This window comes from Anastrepha ludens, chromosome 2, assembly GCF_028408465.1.
Source record: "Anastrepha ludens isolate Willacy chromosome 2, idAnaLude1.1, whole genome shotgun sequence".
NCBI classification, from domain to species: Eukaryota; Metazoa; Arthropoda; class Insecta; order Diptera; family Tephritidae; genus Anastrepha; species Anastrepha ludens.
In genome coordinates, this window is record NC_071498.1 from 85,847,426 (window position 1) to 85,871,310 (window position 23,885).

General features: G+C 31.8%; 2 protein-coding genes across 3 annotated transcripts in view; both read left to right on the plus strand.

The window, feature by feature from the left end:
* The window catches only part of LOC128854711 (uncharacterized), a 136,060-nt gene extending 124,761 nt beyond the window's left edge, over nucleotides 1-11,299 (plus strand). The window contains exons 12-13 of the mRNA XM_054089016.1: nucleotides 5,800-5,940; nucleotides 9,978-11,299. Coding sequence (XP_053944991.1) covers nucleotides 5,800-5,940; nucleotides 9,978-10,173 — 337 coding nt within the window. The 3' untranslated portion in view covers nucleotides 10,174-11,299. The remainder of the gene's footprint in view (nucleotides 1-5,799; nucleotides 5,941-9,977) is intronic.
* A 10,769-nt stretch (nucleotides 11,300-22,068) lies between these two features.
* LOC128854712 (uncharacterized) overlaps nucleotides 22,069-23,885 on the plus strand; it is a 29,102-nt gene continuing 27,285 nt past the window's right edge. Inside the window, exon 1 of one of the 2 annotated variants that reach the window (XM_054089017.1) lies at nucleotides 22,069-22,164. The gene's annotated coding sequence lies outside the window, so the exon portion shown is untranslated. Of the gene's footprint in view, nucleotides 22,165-22,285; nucleotides 22,494-23,885 lie in introns of those variants that run through there. The other variant, XM_054089020.1, reaches the window with a different exon arrangement.

The window sequence follows — 23,885 nt, forward strand, 5'->3', positions numbered from 1 at the left end:
ATCGCCCGTAGTCATATTGAAGTAAATTGATGCCAGTACCAGAAGTTGAGAGAGAGACCACATATATGTATTGAGTTAGCTTGTGTCAGTTCATTGCACACGCTTACCCATTGTGCACCACCAGCTAATGGACAGCGCTGATGGCAAGCATCCTACCTTTATCAACCTATTTGAGTGTAAAATGCGTTGCTGCATTCAAACGCCTTTAAACACTCTCCAACTATTCGGTTTCATACTGTTCCGGTTGTCTCTATTCACAGTTTGGAATAACACCATTTTGACAGTGCTTAGGTACCTTTGTGTACTTATCAAATTATCTGTTGTGTTATAAAATAACGTAGTAAGCTTAAAGCATTGTAACGCATTCAACTGTGCAACAATTACATAAGTATAGCGGCTAATCGTACTATTATACGCAAGAGTTGCTCATACGCCACGTACTGCTATGTAGCTTAAAAGGCGGCATAAGCCGATAATACAGCGAAAAGTTCAAAAGCAGCCAGTGTGCTCAATTGCCGAATTCGGCAATAGGTAAAGCATAAATGAGTGTAATTTTCAAAAATGCTGCAATAAAAATATAGAGTGCTTCTTAATCCTCTAACTTTTGTGGAGTAGAAAGTCTGTGGTAATTTCCTATAATAAAAGCCTACAATTGGTGGAAATTATTTACTCAGGCAAAGTTTAAATTACAAAAGAAAGTAAATAACAAAAATACAATCGACTGCAGTAAGGTTGAATTAGCTCAAGTATGTTAAATTGCAATAGACGCTATAACAATTATTGCTTTCTCCGTCTGCTTCCAAACCACGGCCCTAACCAAATATACGGAGAATAAATGTGGAACCCAACGAACATTTACCGAGATATAACTAATAAATATGTGTAAATTGTTTTGTTGTCGATTTTATTCTAAGTATTATATCACAATGAAGCTTTCTTGAATTAATCTGAAAATTAGAATGGCTGCCCCTTTTACATCGGTATATAAACATTGAATACGTTTGACATTTATTAATCGACTGACTTTTATAGAGATAATTTTGAAATGCTATTTCAGTACATTTTTTCGCCTTGAATAAAATGAAAAGCCCAACTGCTGGATGTACAAACAAAGCAAAATGGAGGTACTTTAAGCGGCTTCGTTTCGCCACTTCTCTGCTCGCTATCTGGGAACTCTGCTCACTTGACCAACAATATGCATGTAATTTGTGAAAACAACAACAAAATTATAGAGCAATATCCGCCGCTAGCGAGTATGGTTATACGGCATAAAGCTCGGAACAGAATTGCAGCGAGACAGCAGGTAACGGGTTGAAGGACGCTGATCCGCTGTGCAAATTCCGTCGGAGAACTCAGTCTATTAAACATAATTGTGACGAGGACGGAAAACACTATTGCTATGGGACGGTTTTTAGCTGATATTAAGGCGTTACAATAAAATTAATTTTTGACGTGATAACGTCCTATAATTCGATGTAGCTGGCTGCACTAACGAAAAAATGCGGCGTTATCTCACTCAATCGTCGTTATCTTGCTCATGCGTCGTTATCCTGGTCATGCGTCGTTACCTTGCTTGAACTGGAACGAACGACAAAGAGGCACAATCGGCCTCCGCGTTCGGCAACGTTCGACATCTGGCTCTCTCCTACTTGAGTGAGCGTATATATTCCTGTGTGCATGGTAATGAACCATTTCTCTGTTGAGAATATGATGATAGGAAAACTAGGAAATGAATGGGAGTGTTTCTAGTGTAAAGTGTCTTGAAAAAGGCAAATCGGTGATGGTGCCTCTTAGTGTTGTTGACTTATTAACATCTGATGCACAATCGAAATTGAACATATCTTTCATGAATTTGATAAATGTTTCGTCATTTTTCACGTTTGTGTAAATGTAACTTGATCAATTCCATTGCGATTCCATTTACCCCCTTCTCTATATCCATACAAAATATCTATCAAACAAATAAAATTAATATTTTCTTTTGAAAAATGCAACCATTCCATCAATATTTTCTTATGACGTTGTCACGTTAAACTATCTTCAGTAAACCGACTTTACAGACAACCTCTTGTTTTAGTATTAAATATACATAAAGGATAATAATTTTTTTGTGAAAAATTTTGGGGATACAATTTTTTTCGTAATTTATGAAATAAACGTTTCTTACATTTTTTTCAGTTCTTTTCGCTAATTGCTGCGTATTCAATTAATTTTTCGAGGTATATTGAGGTCCATGTAGTGAATGCAGTGAAAAATAAGTGCAAAATACAAATTCCACGTCTGTTTTCATACCGATCCCAGTGCCACTCGTGCATTAGTACGCATTTTAGATAGAAGTCAAAGATGGCGTACCGATTTTCCGCAAAAAGTCATTTGTTCACAAATTTATATAACTGAAAGTATAACCAATTTTCAGAATTCCACTTTAAGGTTCCTCTCAGTATAAGACGAGTTTCTTAAATATACATACGTACATAAATGTGAAGTTAGTAAGTTTGTTGTTTCTGGATTTCTAGCTCGTTCAGTCGATTGCTATTAAGTTAGAGTGAGTTGTTACGTTCACATTGCCCTCTTGATAATTTCGTGCCTTCTACGATTGAGCCCTCCAAAAGTTATGTTGGTTTTTCCCTACTGAAAACTCTTATACATCTGCGTGCACAACAGAGTGAAATAACAATCAAATTTACTATTCGTATAATAAGGATGAAATATAAGCACGATTCCAACCAGAGATTAAAATCTTTTAAATCCATGTCTACTGGGGTACTCTGAAAATAAATAAATTCAACAAAAATTAGCGTTGCTGCTGATACTCACCGCTAAACCATCTGTGCCATTTGCTGCACAAAGCACAGAGGTTAATTGTATTCAAATTATTTCACTTAAACCTTCTTTACAACTGAAAGTAATGGAAAAGTAAAAGCTTAATTCACAATAGACCAACTATAAAAATTCAATAGATTATGTAAATGCAAATGATGCAGCAAATGGTAGGGAAACGCAACTTATTTTGCAAATGTTCTTTGAATCTCTCTTTTGTCTGTTTAAAATTACAAGAGCATAAACTTTCGCTTCAGTTCAGTTGCGGTGCACTAATAGTTTAATTAAAATATCAAAGGAAAACAATGAAAAAGGAATTGTGAGAAAAACAAACTAAACGCTGAAGCATGAAGGGAAATGGTGCAGGGCAGTGTTTGGTTTTTAAATGGACGCGTATTTTAGATAATTTTCAATACAAATGTAGAAAAATAATATATAAAAACAAACGGTTGTCGTTAATAAAATTTTATTCAAATGTATTTTATTTCTTCTCACATACACTCCCTTAGAAAATTATGAGCCCATCATTATGTTTTTATAAAAATATGGCTCGCACAGCAAATAAATCGTATAACGCACAATTTTAAACATTTTATTGTATACAATTTTTTCGAAACTTCGACTAAACTTTTAATTTTTTAAGCAGAATTTTTCTGCGTTGCAATTTCATAGCCCATTGAATTTTAGTTTAACAAAGTTAAGTGTTGTAATTTTTTCTCGGCAATCTTGAGTGTTTTCTCCATATTCAAACAAAATTTTGGACGTTCGTTATATGGAAGAAAATGAGCAACAAAAATTTTCAACAATCAACCGCTATCAGAAAAACCTTTTCTAACATTTTGATGTTTCATGCCCATGGCGGGATCAAACCCGGACACTACCCAAAAGTACTCATGCACAACTACATCCAGTTACGGCGGTATTATTAAAGAAATTATCAAAATATTTATTTTATTACAATTTCCTTTTATAAAACTGCTAGTTGCCAGTTGAAATTAACTTTATTACCAATATTCGTGCATTTGTATTAGATTAGCTTATGGAATAAAATTATACCAACTAGGCCTTAAGCGTAGCATAGCCAACAAATGCGTGATTTAAGGTAAATATTTAGAGCTTAGCAAATTTGACAATCGTAATTTGTAATTCTACAGATTGCTTGAAGGCTAAGTAGTAAAAATGTCGATATTTCTGTTAGCTTTAGACGGAGAAAGGCAGTCCAGACTATACTGAGAGATTCTCTTCCTAAAAACTGGTTACAGCTCCTAATAAAGTGTTAATTTTTAATGAAAATACAATCCAGCACAAATTACAGACTTACTTTCAGCTACAATTGCACGTATTATTCCAGCTTCCATGTATCATTCAGTTGATATATTATATTAAATAAAGCCATAAATGTTTGCACGGCCACTCTAGCCGAATGGGTGCGTGACTACAACTTGGTTGTGCCCGGGTTCGAAACACCTGCCATGAAACAGCAAATGATAGGAACAGTTGTTTCTAATAGCGGTCAAGTCTTGGCAGACAATGGCAACTTCTGCCATGAAAAAGCTGCCATAAAAAACCGTCAGCCGCTCAGAGGTGGCAATAAAAACCTCAATTTGAAGAAAAATATCGAGACTAATACCACAAATAGAATCAGAAGCTCGGCTAACACCTCAAATCAGATTATATTACCAATATTTTTTCTGCACTATTTTTCAGTAGTCGGTAAAAAATATTTTTACAACAATAGTTTTCAGTTATCATTAAAAAAATATTTTTACTGCAATTTTTTCAGTAATAAATTTAAAGAAGTTCTGTATGTATTGCCCAACAATTCATTTGTACATTTTGATAGACTAATTCACTCCCAACGAAGTATGAGAAATTTTACATTTTTTTCTTAGTTTAACATCAAAAAAATATATATTTATAAAATAGGAAGTCGTATGATAATGGAAATGCGTGTAAAAGAAAACTCGAGTTTGGATGGCAATGGCCTCAATTCAAGCAAAGTTCATGCTAATATAAAAAATTTAACTGTGGGTTGATCACCACAATCGGAACGTAAATTATGCAAAATCTTCTATTAAGAAATGTCGTCCAGTTATGTGAAATATTAAATGACCAAAGGAAAACGATATCATCACTTTCTTGTTAAATATAGACTCTACCCCATTTTCCAGGATTTATTCGGTTCAAGTTCGTCTTTCATTTCACTTGTGTAAAGGACGAAAGAAATCTGGTTTAGCTGAATATGCTTTGTGTGCATCGAAAAATGCTTTCCTGTCCTTAAGAATTTCATTAATAATAGTCAAAAGAATGACAAAACAATATTTTTCTAGAATAAGTTTCTGCTCATTTGGCCAAAGCAATCAGTATACATATATTTTATTCCCCTTTCTAACGAAAAAGGTATTACTGAGTTGAAATGGTTCCTTTCGTAGAGTAGAATCACTGCATTCGCCGATCGTAGCGCTATTTAGAAGATTTTTCATAGAATTTGAGAAATTTTTAAAATTTGGAAAAACTAAAATTAATAAAAAAAATTCATAGTTAAATAATTTAAAACGACCAACAGCTTTTTTCTATGCTGTGTAGAAAATTTATGGCAATATCTGTGAAAAGTAGCACATTAGATGGAAATGTCTTAAATTAAGTAACTTTAAGCGAATTTTCATATGCAGCAAATGAGCGATGTTAATATTTTAATAAGTCCACCGTGTGCCAGCTAATTTTTGTTTCTAAGTTCATTTTATATTTGGCGATATAACGGGAAAAAGTAAGTAACAGGTAAACATTTGGCGAATTTACTTTATAGGAGACCAGCTGGCGTCGGAAGTATCCCGCTGTTATCAATATTAACATTAATCGGATATTATTGGAACAGGATGTGACCCTCTTTTACTTGTTTGCCATTCAAGTAAAAGTATTTTTTAACACTTAAATAAAAATAAATATAATAAATAATAAAATTTTTTTTTCTTATTCCAGAGTTTTCGGCAATAACACATTTACCCTGCATGTAGATCATGGGCGTGGTTTTGGAAAAGCCTTCCATGACGAATTAACAATTTTGGCTCCCCTACTGCAGTGTTGCATGATACGCACATCGACGCTGAAAAGGATATTGGAGTAAGTGGAAAACAAAACAAACACAAAAGTATAATAACTTTTTTGACTTTTTATGATAAATATTTACTACTTCTTAAGCAATTTTTTTTCTGGCAGACAATTTTATTTTTAAATTAAAAATGTCTAGGAATCAAAAGTTGCTTGTAATATTTGAAATCAGAGTTTTTTCTTAATATTTTTTTTTCATTTCACCTGAGACTATGCTCAGTAATTAAAATACGTGTAGTGAAACAGTAAAAATATTGTGTATTTGGTGCGTTTTTAATAGTACCATACCACTCCCTTAACCCACGGTTCCCCACTATTCCTGAGTGAAAAGAAAACAACAATCATTCTCAACAAGACAATGATCGTACTTGCCAGATTTGACTTCCAGCGATTACTGGATCATCATCATCAATATCATTAGCACTATAATCTTGGGCAGACCATTGTTTCCACAGCTACGATTGTCCAATCCAATGATCCTCTACTATGCCTTTCCAGTTATTGATCCCCATTTTCCTCATGTCGGCTTTGGCCTGATCAATCCAGCATTTATTTGCTATCCCTCAACCTCTCCGTCCAATTGGTTGTTTATGGAACGTTATACTGGCAGTTCTCCATTTGGGCATTCTGCACATGTGCCCCAGCCAACTGAATCGTTGACCTTTTATAAAGGGTATTGCGTTTTCATTATGCATCAATGTGTCGAGATCGTGATTGTATTTTATCTGATATGTTCCATCATCTAACCGAAATGAACCATATATTGCCCGCAGTATCTTTCTTCTTATATTAAGTGTTTGGTCGATGTCTGTTGTTTTAAGTACCCATACCTCGCTGTGGTATGTTGTATGGGTCTTACAAGCACTTTACACATTGCCATCTTTTGAGCAAAGTAATCGAGACTTGAATAATTTTATGTGTGCAAATAATGCTTCATTTGCCGCGCTAACTCGATCATTTATTGCCACGGAAGTGTCAGAATTACTGCTGATGAAGAGACCTAAGCACCTTAATTTGTCGAATCTCTGTATACATTCTCCATCCATTTCAATGTGCGCATGATCACACGTTTTATTTGCGATTTTCTCTGTATTTACACGTAGACCCATTTGTAATACATTCTTAAGGGGGAACGAAAAAATAGTCGATTTTTGGGAATTTTTTTTGTAAGGAGGAATGATTAATCAAGGTTCGGGCAAAAGGTAATTTACTATAGGTATATGTGTTAAACTATGTCGATGTATTATAAATTTTTATTAAAAAATATTGAAAATTTACAAATTTATGTAAATAAACGTAACGAGTTAAAAAAAAAATTGTCGTCATCTGGTGGCAGCGATATAGCAATGAATAACACAGTCCTGCGAGGGTGAGTTTCTAGAATGGCTGTACTTGTTTCTTGTAGTTTTTTATGCGCTGAAAACGAATCTGACCTTCAAAATGCTCCATCACGTCAGGATTTTTGGTAAATGAAGACTAAAAGGTCAAAAAATGGCCATTTTAGCCATTTTTGATCATTTTTTTTGGGATAGAAATTTTTTTTTTTCAATTTTCGACGAAAAGGTTGCATAGTACAACTCTTTAGCTTTAAAACCCATTTTTTAAAATTATTGTACGATTTTTAAAAAAAAAGTTATGACATTTTGAAATTAACAGTTTCAGTTACGTATACGTTGGGTATAACATCTATTGGCGTAACTGAAACTGTTAATTTCAAAATGTCATAACTTTTTTTTAAAAAATCGTACAATAATTTTAAAAAATGGGTTTTAAAGCTAAAGAGTTGTACTATGCGACCTTTTCGTCGAAAATTGAAAAAAAAAATTTTCTATCCCAAAAAAAATTATCAAAAATGGCTAAAATGGCCATTTTTTGACCTTTTAGGCTTCATTTACCAAAAATCCTGACGTGATGGAGCATTTTGAAGGTCAGATTCGTTTTCAGCGCATAAAAAACTACAAGAAACAAGTACAGCCATTCTAGAAACTGAAAAAAGTTAAATTTCGCAGGCCTGTGTAATCATCTGAAATTAAAAACCAAAACTTGTATTAATCTACACAATAGTGGCTATCGTTGTACGTAGCAATGTTTTTTTTTTTTTTTTTTTTTGTTTGAGAAAATGGTGGCGATTTGAATTTCGATGTGTGTTTTTCACCATTTTTTGGATTTGTAAGAGGCCCAAAAAAATAGTTACTTTCCAAATTTCGAAAATCGGCTACGTACAACGATAGCCAATGCGATAACAGAAATTTTGAAAAAAAAGAAAATTAAAATCGGTTCATTAGTCTTCGAGAATTCGTTGCCACCGTATCAAAAAAAAGTCGTTTCGAGAAAAACGGGTTTAAAATAAAGCATCGTATCGTAAGCGCTACGGGGCCGAACCGACGGGCGCTCACTTAAGTGCACATAGAATCGGGAATAAGGCGAATTTCGCTTTAAAATTTTTACCACATCTTCTTGAGTAGTTATACTAACAATTTATGTGGCGTTCCCCTTAAGCTTTCTTAAATCATGACAATGTCACCGGCATAAGCCAACACTTACGAAGTGAAGCTAATAATCGATTACGACCTCTTCAGAAACTTGAAAAATTCTTTCGTGGCATTTTTTCTCGAATGAACTGTGGAACAATTATTTGCAGAGCTGCAGGAAAATTTTGCAAAACTAACTGAAGTAAAGGGAGACTATACTGCATAGAAACTAGTTTCATTGCAAAATTCACTTTTTCTTCTTTTTTTGTTAATTTCAATACTTTTCCACCAACCGTATTAAAATAGCAAATTTTTCATGGAAAACTCAATTAAGTTAAGATTGCAAAAGTGACAAATGTTCGAAGGCAAACGATTGATGGATATATAAATGTGGTGTTTGCATTTGCAAGCTTACTGAATTAATAGAGAAAAGTACAAATTACCTACAAAGATATTCAATTCCTATGATTTAAAAAAGAATATAATGATTTGTGTTGAGGACATGAACCCCAACCTCATAGATATGTAACTACTTCATTTACTTCTATTAAAATTTACTCACCCTCTCATAGTCACCTTTACCCTTTCACATCGCAGTTAAGTACCCTAAACTGCCACCAGACAGATTGTTACTGTTACTCACCCGTGCATACGAATGATCGTGGCATAAAAGTTAATATATGAAAAGTAAAATAACTACACTCTGATACTATCGATGAAAGCGGGTGTTTTTTTATTGTTGAAATGTTTCATAATCTAGTAGATGACTTCATGACATATATCTTCTAACTATGATGCCCGGCATATGCCCTCCACGGATAAGAGTTACAGCGTCCATTCGATCAGTTTAATTTTTGCCTACTTCTTCCATTAACTCTCACCGTATGACGTCTTTGCGTCCACCGTTGCGTCATTACGAAAAAAATAAAGACCGACAATTTAGAAGGTTCCTGCCAAGCCTTACGGCGACCGCCGTAGCCGAATGAATTGGTGCGTGACTATCATTTGGAATTCAGAGAGAGGTTCGAATCTCGGTGAAAGACCAAAATGAAGAAATAGTTTTTTTAATAGCGGTCGTCCCTCCACAGCTCCATGAAAAAGCTCCTATTAAAAAATATCTGCCATTCGGAGTCGGCTTGAAAATGTAGGTCCCTTCATTTGTGGAACAACATCAAGACGTAGACCTCAAATAGGAGGAGGAGATCGGCCAGCACCCAAAAAGGGTGCACGCGTCCTGAAAGGAAATGTCACGACAGTTTGCAATTCTCAGCTCACGAACCATAGCTATCGATATCCATAGCTCCCATGCAGTTAAAAAAACACCCTATATAAACTAAGCAATCGAAATTATTTCCAAATAAATAAGAAAATCGCATCAACGCAAACGAATTTCACAGACGAAAGCTAGCAAGTGAAACTTTACCCAAAGCGAGAAATAGCACACTTTGTGGTAAGGCCTTCCGTAATTGCGTTTTAATTTGTACTTAAATTAATTCTTCTACATATTTACTAGATAATGCAGCATTTTATATATCATTACATTGACTATAACTTTTTCTGTACTTTATTGCTTCACAGATTTCACAATGGGCCCAAACCGCTGTCTGAATTAATGCGCGAGTCAATGGCCGTCGATCCGATACGGCCTATTCTATGGGAACCCCACTTAGCGGCGCTCGATCGACGTGTAACTCTGATTTTGAATGGCGTACGCGATTGCATAAAGAAGAATCCGCCAGAGGAGGGCTTAGATTCCGAGGACTTCCTTTCGTAGCAACTAAAGCAACACAGGCGGCTAAAATTTAGCGAGGGCCAAATTCAGTTCTTATTGCGACGTAAAAATCGTCAAACAAGAATGACAGTTTAGCATTAGAATTTAGGAGACTTAATGTTGTAGTAAAATAAGAAAAGAGAACATGTAAAAATAGAATGGGGACTATGTAATTTTTGTTAGTGGTTGACTAGTTGAATTTAGAAAAAAAGCGTACGAAATTAAGAAGTGCATTGCATTAGAATTTACGATAAGCAAAAACAAAAATAATAAGGCGTTAGTGTATCAATACACTAATGAAATATTAAGTAAAGGGCATGGGCAATGACTTGTTGAAGGAGAGGAGCTTTTAAAAACCCGCGGCTCGCCCAATAAGCTAAGCCTTTGCCAAATTTTGGAAAAATATGTGACAATTCATTCGTAGGCTTAAAGTGATAACAGACATAATTAACAAAAAGAACTAAAAACATAATCTCTAATAATTTAACCAAATTAGTAAATAATTAAGAAAGAAGTAAGAATATGAAAGATTTGCAAATTCAAATCCCATACATTTTGCGGTAGTTGAAGTTTTTGAAAAATTTTTGCGCAAATTGGAAATGTACCTTTTATAAATAATTTATTAAATTATTTACTTAACAAAAAAATTAGTGGGAAAACAATAAGAGTAAAAACAAAACTGATTGGCAGCTATGTATGCTTTAAAAGAAAAACGAAAAAATCATTTTATAAGTACAGTAGTAGTCAAAAGTGCGTAACTCTATGCAGTGTAGTAAAAATAACAACGAAGTGAGCAGCCACTAAAAAGTGTAAAAAAAAAGTAAAATGGTTTGACGAAGACTCCTTCGAAACAACTAAATGAAAGACTAAATAACTAACATTTTATCATAAATTTGTTCTTTAATTTATTATTAGGATTGGTGTCTTTTAGGTTCTCAATTTAATTTATACAGTTTTTAGGTACAAAACGTAGAAGGGATTTTACTTAAAACTTTTTTAATTTTTGGGAAAAAACATTTATACCATTAATATAATAATATAAATTCATGTTTAAAAAAGTATTAAATATATTTTTTTCAATTATCAACAACTCCAAAAAAAAGATATATATATACATATATATATATATATATTAGAGTAACAAAATTTTGTTTTAAGTTAGAAATCAAAAATGTCTATAATTAGCAGACTTTCTTGTAATAATTTAATCTGTAAATACATCTAATTCAAATAATTTCAGACAGGAATGGTCACAATTAATATATAAATTGAGGGAAAACGAAAAGAAAAATGTGTGCAATATTTATGGTCCATGCTAATTTTTATTTTTATTATTATTTTTATTTCTGCAAATCATTTATCAAAAGTACAAATTCATATCAGTTTTCTGTTTTTTTTTTTTTGTCTAAAAGTTTCATAAATTTTGATGTTTATTTTCTGGTCAAATATAATAAATATTCCCTGATTTTAATTTTATTATAATTTTTTTTTTAATAAATTTTTGCTTACATACTTTATAAAAAATCTCAATCTTAATTTTCATTTAACTTAAAATTTTTTTTTTTAACCTATATATTTGTCGAAGTAAATATTCACACTAATTTTCTGGTTTTGTTGGTTTTTTTTTGGCGAACATTTTAATAAATTTTAATTTTTATTTTTTACTCAAAGTCTTTGATTCTAGTCTTTGATCTTAATTGTCTTTTTTTCAAAAACTTTTGATCAAAAGTAAAGTTTAATTATTAATTTATGATTTTTTCTTTTTTTTTTCAAAAATTTTAATCAATTTTTATGCTTATTTTCTACTCAAAAATAATAAATAGTCCTTGATATTTATTATTATTTTTTTTTTTCAAATACAAATTTTTGATCAAAAGTAAATATTCATATTTATTTCTATTTTTTTTCTTCTTTTGCCCGAAAATTTAATACATTTTTATGTTTATTTTCTATATAATAAACAGTACTTGATCTTATTTTTTTTGTTTGTTTTTTCAGAATACATATTTTAAGTCGAATGCTTTTTTTGTGCAAAATGTTAATAAATTTGAAAATGTATTTCCTATTTAAGAATAATAAATAGTTCTTAGTCGTTATTTTAATTTTTTTTTTCAAAATTAGTATTTGAAATATTCATATGAATTTTCTTTTTTTTTAATAAATATTAATGTTTGTTTTCTACTCAAACATAACTAATTTTCCTCGATTTTAATTTAACTTTTTTTCTAAATATATATATTTGGGCATTTTCTGCTTTTTGCACGGAATTTTAATACAATAATTTTAATTTAAATTTCTCTTTTTTCAAAATACATATTTCTGATCAAAAGTATATATTTTGCTAATATTCTTGATAGATAATCTTCATACAAATTTTCCCAAAATGTTAATAAATTTTAATTTTTTTTCTACTCAAAATCAATTAATAGTCCTTGAGCTTAATTTATAAAATTTTTTTTTATTTTTCAAATTTTTACATAATTTGCATTAAAAGTAAATATTTTAGTTGAATGTTTGATGAAAAGAGTCTGCATCCAATTATTTTTTTATGTAACTAAATTTGGATTTTTATTTTTTACAAACATAATTTTTAAATTTTAATATTTTATATTCTTGCAACCAACTAATTGTCTTTATTTATATTCATTTGCTGCTTTTTATTTATTTTTGTTTTTTTGCCTGAATCTCAGTTTTAGTAATCTAAATTTTGTAAAGCTTTATTGTAATATTTCCCAATCCATATTTTTTATTAACAGTATTTTTTAGCCAACATGTCATACACTTTCAAAATTATTATAAAGGCGCCACATATTGACAAGTTTTTGCTTTTTACTTATTTATTTCTTTATTTTTTATTACACGATCTTCTATAATAAGCGAAGTTTGAAATATTGTAACGGATTTATACAAATTCGATAAATTATCAAAAAAAATTCAAAATATTTAACCAGAAGGAAAATTTAGCAAGCATTTTTATAGACCACTAAATTTTGGTATAATAAAATCAAAGTCTGAAGTAGCTTAAAACTTTTGGATAATTTTTTTCACTGATTTTCTGCATTTTCTCCAATTCTTTAACATCTTGTTGTAATTTCGAGGAGTGTGTTTTAATAATTTTTATGAAGCGCTTTTAAATATAATTTTATAATTTCGTGCTGAATCTAAGTAATTTTGTAAATGAATAATAATTAATTAATAATTTTTTAAATTATATTATCTTTCATAAATTTAGTAAGGGAGAATGGGGAGTTGTGAGACGGGTTTTGTTTTTGGACTCAAAATCTTAATATTAATAGGACAATTAATAACTTGAATATATTAACATTTGCAATTTGCTTCAACAACTGATCAAATGTAAACACAGTAACTGGAGAGACGCGTCGAATGCGTGTAAATATGACCAATGCTAGCTGAAAAGTGAGATCGCATCGAGAACACCGTTGACACTTAAAATCGAATGTAAACAAATGAATAATGCCGAACGGTAACAATGTCTCACAACTCCCTATGTCTCACAACTCCCCATTCTCCCCTAATCAACAAATTGGCTCAGGAATAATAATCATGTTTTTATTTTTAATAATTTAAATTTTTTACCAAATTTTTGAGCTATAATGCAAAATATTTAAAAACATTTGTAGATTTACTTTATTTGTTTATTTATTATTATTTTTTTGTTTGTTTTTTTGGTTGGTTGACAGTTGCTTCTTGATCTTGGTTTTTCTTTTTTTTTCTTTTTTGATATTTTTGTTTTTGTATTCGAAAAATAAAGAATTTTTTGGTATATCGTTTTGTCAATATTAGTTTGTCTTTTTTGTGTGACGTTTTTATCAATAGTGCGCTTTGGTGCTCAGAAATTTAAATCCATTCTAGTTTTGGTTCTCAAAATTTAGTTAGAAACTTTATTGACTTTTTTTATCTCACATTTATTTCAAATATTTTTATTTCCTGAATACTTTTGATATACACAATTTGACGTTTTGAGTTATTTTGCTGTTATTATTAAAATAAAATTCATAAGAAGCATCAATAATCCTGTGCGATGAAATAAAAATAAAACTGATTGACCTTAGAATAAAATTAAAAGAAATCAACAGCTTTCAGCTTTACCAAAATTAAATTAAATTGCTATTCGTAACAAAAACCAAAAACAAAAAAACAAATAGAAAAAATTTTCGTACATAATTTACATTGATAAAAACTGATATCAGAATATTGAACCAAAATATGAATATAATAATAGAAACAGGTAACCTTTTTTGCTTGGGAAAAACATTATTTTTAAATTTGACTAAAAAGGCATTCAAGTGAGAACCTTGTGGATTACAGTTTTCGTACATAAAAAAGCAAAATATAAATAAATGTTTTTGAACAATTAGAACATATTTGTTACACAGTTTTTTATTGCATTTAAAAACAAGTAATCATTGTTTTCCATTTCTGTCTCGAATTGAAATTATTTAGTTTCATGTACTTACAAAATATTTTTACATACCTTGTAAATTTCTCTAATTGTTTGAAATTAATTATAATTTTTCTTTATACTATTAACTTTAGCTTTGAACACATACACACACATATCTCATTAGTTGGTTAAAATGTTGTGCATACCTGTACTTGGAGTGTTTCTAAAACACATATGTACATACATACACACACATTAATAAATTTACCTATGTTATGCATTCATCTACGTTATACAAAATATATTATATTATAATATATATCCATATAAATGTTTGTTAATTTAGCTCAGTTATCTAATGAAATGTTATGCAATTACGCAGTTCAACTTTTAGTGAAACTAACAAAACTAAAATTAATTGTGAACCTTGTAGTTAGTATATATATAATTATGTATGAAAAAGAAAGAATACCAAAGAATTGTGAAAAAAATTCTTATAACGGTTTTTCCTCACACCTGTCTCTATACATACATACATATGTACATTTATGCTTGGCTACAGCAAAGCTCATTGAAAATAAAACATTACAATTTAAATGATGAGGAAAAAATGTAGCTTTAAAATCCAATAAAAACATGAAAAATTAATTGTTTAGTTTAACTGTTTATTTACGTAACCGTCTCTATGAAAGATCATATCGAAATTCCCATTAAAGTATATTTTTAAAGAACTTATGTTTCCCAAATCCCTGCAGTAAATTGGAACAGTGTGAGACTTACTACCGGGTTTTTCAGTAAGAGAGCTTCAACTTTTGAACTTTTTTGTATAAAACACAAACGGTTTGACTTTTTTAACTAATTTTTTTATTATCGAGTTTGAATATATACATTTAAGTATGAAATTCGATTTCTTTTGCATGACCACCGCGTCCACTTTTTACGAAGTCCAATCGTTGAACCCAATTTTCGACCACTCTTTTGCATAAATTGGCCGAAATTCCAGTAACTTCGCGTGGCTCTGAGCTCACAAATCGTCGCCGGCTTGTTACTGTAGACCAATGACTTCACATAACCCCAAAACGGGACGGCTTGTTAAATGGACCGTAAAATGGCCGTAATGCTCTTAAAGTAGCAGCAACAGAACTATTATTTTCATAAAAAATTTGCACGATTTGCAATTCTTGCTCAAGTGTGTAGCGTTCCATGATAAAATGTATACTAATGAAGTTTACAAATGACAAGCGAAAAATAAAAAATATTGCATCGTTCGCCCTCCCTATCGGAAAAAACTTGAAGCGCACCTATTGAATAACCCTATATATTTGGGCGGTACTGCATCCTCCTGCAAAAGCGTGCTACCAAAACCCTCTACACATGGTATTGAGCTTAAAGAATTCTCCCACTCAACTTTTCATTGGTTAGTTAGCTTCACCATATCCAAAATAGTTTATTAGCGTCTGAAGGCACTACCCATTTTGTTGAGCTTCTAGCAACTGTCCATGCATTATTTCTAAAGTATGCGATTAATCAATTCTCTTTACCGCTTCCATCTGGTTACGCTTGTCGGCTGTTGTGGCTCTCCCACTACATTCTCTTTATCTTATGTCTTATGGACGCAAGCTAAAGAGATTCGCTAAAGATTCAAAATAACGAGAAATTTCATAGCATACATTCAGGCGGCAACTTTTTTTCGTAGCCACTTGGCTTTAGTGTATTCGACAGCTGTGCAACTGATGTTCTGCAATAATGGGACCAAAGGTTTTTGCTAACTTACACGCTAACACCTGCGCTTAGTCAATGCAAAAAGTGCAGCTGAATTTCTTTTGGGCTAAGTCTATACAAGTGACCCTAGACTAGGGCAATTATTGATTTTCAAAGACTTTCATTTTGATAGTGGTATACTTTTTAATAGAAAGTCACCGCGAATTTTCTCAGAAAATATTGTACAACTTATACCATAGAGGAATGGGTTGTTGCATTACGTACTTCGAATTCTCTGAAAGAAATTTAGCCTAACTACCATATATAATATTTAACAGAAACTAACAAAAGCTCGAAGTTGGTGGTCAGCCCATCCCAATAACAGTGCAATGTTTTCGGAAGACGTCCATACCCATATACAGTACGTTCAATTACTACAGCATAGGGGAGATATTAACAAGTTTTAACCATTTATTTGCCCTTATTTAATTTTAATAATTTTTTTATGAAAATATAGTTCATTCTCCTACGAAAACCATATAAATACAGATTTCACACTTTGTGAAAATTAAAAAAAAAATTCCAAAACTTTTTATAAAAATTTCAAAAATCAAAATTCAATTTTTAAACAGAATTTTTAGAAAAATTTGGAGTATGCTGTTTTGTAGCCCATTGAATTTTGGACTAATAAAGTGTAAGTTTGAAGTTGCTCAAAAACTCTGTTAATATCAATTTTTGATTGCTGGGGCTTTTGTGCAATTTCCACATACATACATATATGGGATGCTGGAAATTTTTTTATATTATAACACTCAACACCGTCAACAAAAAATATTTGCCAAAAATTAAAGCGACTTTTGAACGACTTCAAATTTATACTTTATTGCATCAAAATTTATTGGTCTATAAAACTTCATACCGGAAATTTTTCTGAAAAATATGTTTTGAAATTTTGCTGAACATTTATTGATTTATTTTTAATTTGGACAAAGTCTTAAACATGGATTTGCTTAACTTTTTTTCCGTGAAGATAATATATTTTCATAAAAAAATTATTAAAAAATATGTAAGAAGCAAATAAGTTGTCAAAATTTGTATATAAGTTTCTGGGCTGAGTTGCATATATGTACGGCTAATGTTGTTTATATGTACGAATATAGTATACATCTCCGACCACCCCCCCTAGCAACATTTTGTGAATTGTCATATTTCACATAAGTTCCAAGACAATTTTTTTAATTTATGTAGGTATCTTTTAATTAAAAAAATATTGCTATTGCTCGTATTCTATATAATGCATGTATAATAAAATTGTATTTAATGTTATTTAATTGTAATAAAACTTAAAGTTAATAAATTTTATTGACAATTTTATGCTAAATGAAATTCTGGACACATACAAAAATTTAACATATGAAAACCAAAATAATTGTAAATAATACTAAAGCAACGTGTGAGACATTTAAAGAATTTAAATAAAGAAAATACAACAATTCAAATTAACTGTACTTTATCATTCATAGTAGAGTTGTTCGTGACTGCCAGTCGCTTGGATATGCCCGTAAGCGATTTTTCTGCGGTTTTCATGGCGACTGAAACAGTATTTATTCTGCTACTAACCTTTAAACCCTGACTGAGGGATTAAAACAGCCCTTTTATCAGCATTTATTTGATTAACCAGCTATCTTGTTCGCTCGGTGTCTACGTGTCTATCTGTCAGACTGCCTCTTTGTTTGTAAAGGAGATAATTTTTTGAAGTGTAAATTTGAATGCTTTCTTTCCGTTTGGAACGTTGAAGTTAATATATAAAAAATATGGTTCGATTTGGGTAACGGTTGCTCGCTTTAAACGTTTTAACTTTGGCCTTCTGTGAAACAGAAATAGTTATTCAAGTAAAATATAGTAAAATTTTTACTTCCATGTATTAAAATTTCTACATAAACTGCATCTGCAAAACGTAGATATTTACTTCCGAAATGGTAACAAGAAAACATATTAGTAAAGCGCCGTGGGAAAAGCTTAGTATTTATTGATGAAACTCACTTCTCGCTCAGTAGTGCATAAATAAAGTTGTTGCACCCAAGTGACGCATCACACAGGGCGCAGGGCCAAAACGATCTATTAAAATACAGCAAAAAATGGGGTATATTTAATATGATATATATAATATATATGTATTAAAGACCTTTCCTCAAACAGAAAGTTCTCTTATTTTCAGAAATATTTTTTCTTTCAATTTAGTAAGTATTGAAAAATTTTTAAAATATTATAGAATTATACCTAAAAGCCTAACCTCGTGTAACTAAGCACATCTCAGTCTATAAAAAATTATCCATTTGTATCTAACGATGATAATTCGTTGCTATAGCTTTTTTTTGTTTCTCATTGAAAAGAAATTTGTTATACCCATTGGTGTGGAAACTTATCTCATCTGGGAAAATGTGCCCATCACGTTATGCTTTTGAGGAAATTGAGGGAGAATCCATAAAAACGTGTTTTTGGATGTTTTTACCCATACTTTTCTAAAAAACCTGATATGTTAGAGATTTAAACTTATGCGCAAATTAAAGCTTGAATCTTACAGTACAATAGCCAAGTATGCAAATAAAAAAAATGTAATGCCATGGGATAAACCTTTTAAAGCCCATTAAGTATAATTATTGGGAGCTCATATCATAAAATACTCGGGCGTTTGGGGGTCCCTAATGACCACGTCTGGCAGTGGTTACCCCGTAGTTTTTTGCCGACGCTGTAAAGATGTCAAACTGCCATGTGATTTAAACTATTTTGTAACCTATTTTGTACTCACATTATTTTTCGGGGCTGTTGATTACAAATCCGAAGTCAGCTTATTTTGAAAATTCCAAATGACGGCAATCAGCGACTACAATACTCTCAGAGTATTCAATTTGATGGCCTTAACTTCACTTCTTGTTATTGCATTCACCTTATTATATATATATGTACATTAGGCCTGATCGATTTATGGGGAGGCAAAAAAATCGCCCATTGCTCTGTAAAAATCGTATTCTAGGGATCAAAATAAGAAACTTTTCCGAAAGAATCATACCTCTAAAACGAATTCTGATGTCCCCCAATTTGGGTCGAACTTTTTAGTTTCTTATCTATAACTCACTTAAATTAATTTTTTCATTTACATATGTTCTGACGAAATAAATTTCTTAAAAGAAAAAATTGATATTATTATTATAAATAAATAAAAGTAAAGAAAAAACATAGCTATTTATCTGATTTTTTCATGTAAAGGCCAAAAATGGTGATATTTTGAAATGATTGTATGGGGAACCCCCAGGGGAGTTCCAGGGAGTGTACCACTGGCATGGGTGGATCGGCCGTCCAAAGTTAGTGGGGGTCGGCCATACATTTGGACTCGATTGGAGCACTCAAAATGGGTCAAAGTGGGATTTTTCAAAATTTTCCCCTACCCAAAAGTTCGACCCAAATTGGGGGAGATCAGAATTCGTTTTAGAGGTATGGTTCCTTCGGCAAAGTTTCTTATTTTGATCCCTAGAATACGATTTTCACAGAGCAATGAGCGATTCTTAAATCGACCCGCCCTAATGTGCATGTATAATTGGCGCGCACAGCCTTTTTGGGTGTTTGTCCGATCTCCTCCTCCTATTTGTGGTGTGCGTCTTGATGTTGTTCCACAAATGGAGGGGCCTACAGTTTTAAACCGATTCCGAAAGGCAGATATTTTTATTAGGAGCTTTTTCATGGCTGAAATACACTCGGAGGTTTGACATTGCCTGCCGAGGGGCGACCGCTATTAGAAAAATATTTTTCCTAATTTTGGTGTTTCACCGAGATTCGAACCTACGTTCTCTCTGTGAATTACGAATGGTAGTAACGCACGAACCCATTCGGCTACATTATAAATTCATAAATCCACCGCTAAATGCCATCTACCCTTTAAATCAGGGCTATAATTGTGTAATATATAATTAAAAACAAAAAAAATGTTCGGATCAAAAATTATGTTTCTTTGTTCGAAATTCTTGGGAAATTCTGTAAAATTAACCGAATTTACTCTTTGTTGACATCCATTGTTAACACCCTGTAACTCACAGCCGATTGGAACAAACCAAGAACAACAAAATACTTTTTTTAATGTAAAATGTCACCTTGACAACGAGTATACACTTTAAATTGATTGATCGATGCTTTAAGAGATATCGATCACTACATCCATCCACAGAGAAAATAATGGACTTCTCTACCGCCAAACTAATATGATATAAGATTGTAACCTAAGAATATAAGACTGCAGGCTTTTAAGTTTCTAACGTAAGATAAAAATTTAGTTACAGAAATCAACTTTAGACTAATTAAGTCTTAAGTTCTCGTAATCCTAAAAGTATCGGACGTATTTTTAGCTGCATGAGAGATACGGATATCGATTACCTTGGTTTGAGAGCTGAGAATGGCAAACTGTGTTGATATTTCAGTTTAGTGAAGTTTTGCAAGTCATCATGAAACATTTAACTCCAGAACGACGCACCCAAATTGTGAAAAATTACTTTAAAAAAAAAAATTAAAAAAATTGAATCCGTAAGAGGGAGAAGCTGCCGTTACTGTGAGTGACGAGTGCTGATTGAATTTTTCTTTCCCGATACTAATCAGCAAACTTCGACGACATTTAGTTCTTAAAAATCGATTTATTGCAAAATTGAAGCCACCATTGATGCCATTCGGCCAGATTTATAAGAAAAGTAGTTACAAATTGGACTGATCGAATGGATAATATAAGTCGTGGCCGCGGCGGGCATATGCCAGATTTAATATTCAAAAAAGAAATTATCTACCAGCTTAAAGTAAAACAGAAAAGTTCATTTCAACAATATTTATGTTCTATGTTATTACTTTAAGTTCCCCAACTCTTAAAAAAACACCCCGTACAATAATTTACTAATGCAAAATATGGTACAATTATAATCCTCACAGGTTTAAGCTAAGCCTCTCTTTTAGTTTGACGAGAGCGTTGAGTATTTGCAATGAATAGTTGTATGCAGCACTTGGTTGATGGCAAAAACTTGTCAAATAGTTTTGTCTTAACTTGACGAGGGGCGATCGCTATAAAATTAAAAGTTTTACGGATATCAAATCAATTTATTTCGATCGTCCACACAAATTTCACATAAGCAGCCAATACGTCGCGCACAAGCGCATTCACTTGCAGCGCCCGAAAATATTGGCTTAATATTACAAGTACATATTTATAAATAAGTAATATGTATGCAAACAAATATATATGTGTGTATATACATATGGATATGTATGTGTGTGTGTACATCAGAGCTCTCAAGTAGCGCATCGTTAACACTTGCTGGGTCGCTTTCAATTTCTCTCTCTCACACTGCCATTTCCGCTCATACATTTACATATTTTGCTCAAAAACTTTATACATGGAGCATATTATCGCAGTAGGGCTTTGGATTGGCTGCTGCGTATTTTGAATGGACAATATTGACAAATAAGAATTTTCTCTTTCCAATTTTTTTGACCGCGGTAAAATATACATCAGAAACCAGAGAGAAACTATTGCCCACACTTGTTGTAAGTCGATGTTTTTTTTTTTAATATTGTAATTTTTAATATCATAATAAACGAACATTGGTAATCGCAAGTATTTTACGCTGATCTAATCATGAATGATAAGTACTGGACTTTTCCTATTGGACGCGACTCGCGACGCACTGGCGCTCTCATAATTTGTGAAACTCACAATAAAGAGCACTATAAAAAGCATTAGATAAATTAGTATTCGCTGTGAAGTCAAGTTGATTGGTTTAGTTGATTGGTGTGCGGTGAATTCACATCTCGCAGATCGCACGTTGTCGTAGACAAAATCAGTAGTGAATTTATTGGTTAGTATGTAGTAAATGTGATAAGGGTTTAATTGCCAGCATTTATGTTTGATTATATTGAAACTGCTCTAATGTTCTCGCTTTACTTTAAACTGCTGTTTTTTATACTTGTATCAATTAGTCTTCGCGTGGAGTCCGATAATGCCTCATATTAAGAAAATGATTGCGTAAATTCAGCATAATTAATACCGATTGATTTCAATGAGTTTAAAGTTTTCGTGCATTGATTACAATACAAAGCCATCTTTATGAACTTCTTAACAAGCGCAGTAACATGCTTAGCTTTTGAAACGGGTTTATAATCGATTTTAATCAAATTTTGCAAATCGGTATTTAACAACTCAGCGTATTATGCAATATCTATTGTAGTTTTTACTAATATTATAAATATTGTCATAAGACAAAATGACTGCATTCTGCGAGAATAACTAATGTGTAAAGAAAATTTGTTTATAATAAATGTTTAATGCTTTTTAGAAATACAATTATGTTTACGAGTATAATGGCACGGCTTATTATAATTTTGTGATTTTTTGTACAACATATAAACGCATTTATTAATTGTTGTAGTTGTCGTCCCTCCTTCATTTCTGGTATGTATGTATGCACTTATACATATGTGCTATACCTGTATTGCCTAAAAGCAGTCAATATGACTCCTTTTAACATTTTAAATAGTCAAATGAATTTTAATGTTGAATTGAGTAAATTTCTTATATGACCAGTTCGGCTCTGGATTGGAATAAGATTTTATATATTTTTTTGATTGCCATCACATGATGACATATAAGTACAGTACTATCTCGATAATCCGGACACGCGGTAGTCCGGTCACATCTATAATCCGGACAACTGCATAATTCGGACAGTTTAACATTTTTTACTCTATAATCCGGACATTTTTCAAATTTGCTTCGCAATATGTACATACATATGTATTTTAATTTTTAATTTGCTTTGTGAGTTTTTCGTAAAATAGCAGTACTTTAACAACAATATATGTATACGAAATGCAACAGCATAAATCACGCGTTGTGTTTATTCTTTAGTGACAAACTGAATTGAGTGGACATTATTATTATGAGCAGTGGAAAATTTAATAAAGGGGCTCATAAAACCCTTACTCTTCAGAAAAAATGTGAAATTTTAGATCTCCTTGATAAAGGAAAATCTTTAAGATGGTTTGAAACAGAATTTGGTGTCAACAAATCTACTGTTTTTGACATAAAAAAGAAACGTGATGCCATTAGAAAATTCGCGACTAAATGTGAAATGAAATAGTACATACTAAATAAAAAAAATGTTTGATTATGTACAGATGTACATATTATTATGTAAGTATGATTGTACTGTATTTAATAAAACTATTTATGTACATACATATATCTGAATTGCGTTATGTTCATTTCAAAAAAACAACGTTTAGTTGAAAAACAAAAATCATCTATAATCCGGGCACCCCCATAATCCGGACGACCCCTAACATTAAGGGTGTCCGGATTATCGAGATAGTACTGTAGATCATAAATTATACTGAAAAGTTGCAGTTGTTCATTGACTAAAGTAGTACTTGTTATTCGAATCCTTATGCCAGGCATGGCCATGCGAAGGAGAATCACTAACTGTATTCCTACGATTACACGCTTTGACAGAGTGAGAGAGCCGCGAGCAGCGCACGTGCCGACTGTAGATAGGCTTGCATTATGCACTGCCAGTCGTTC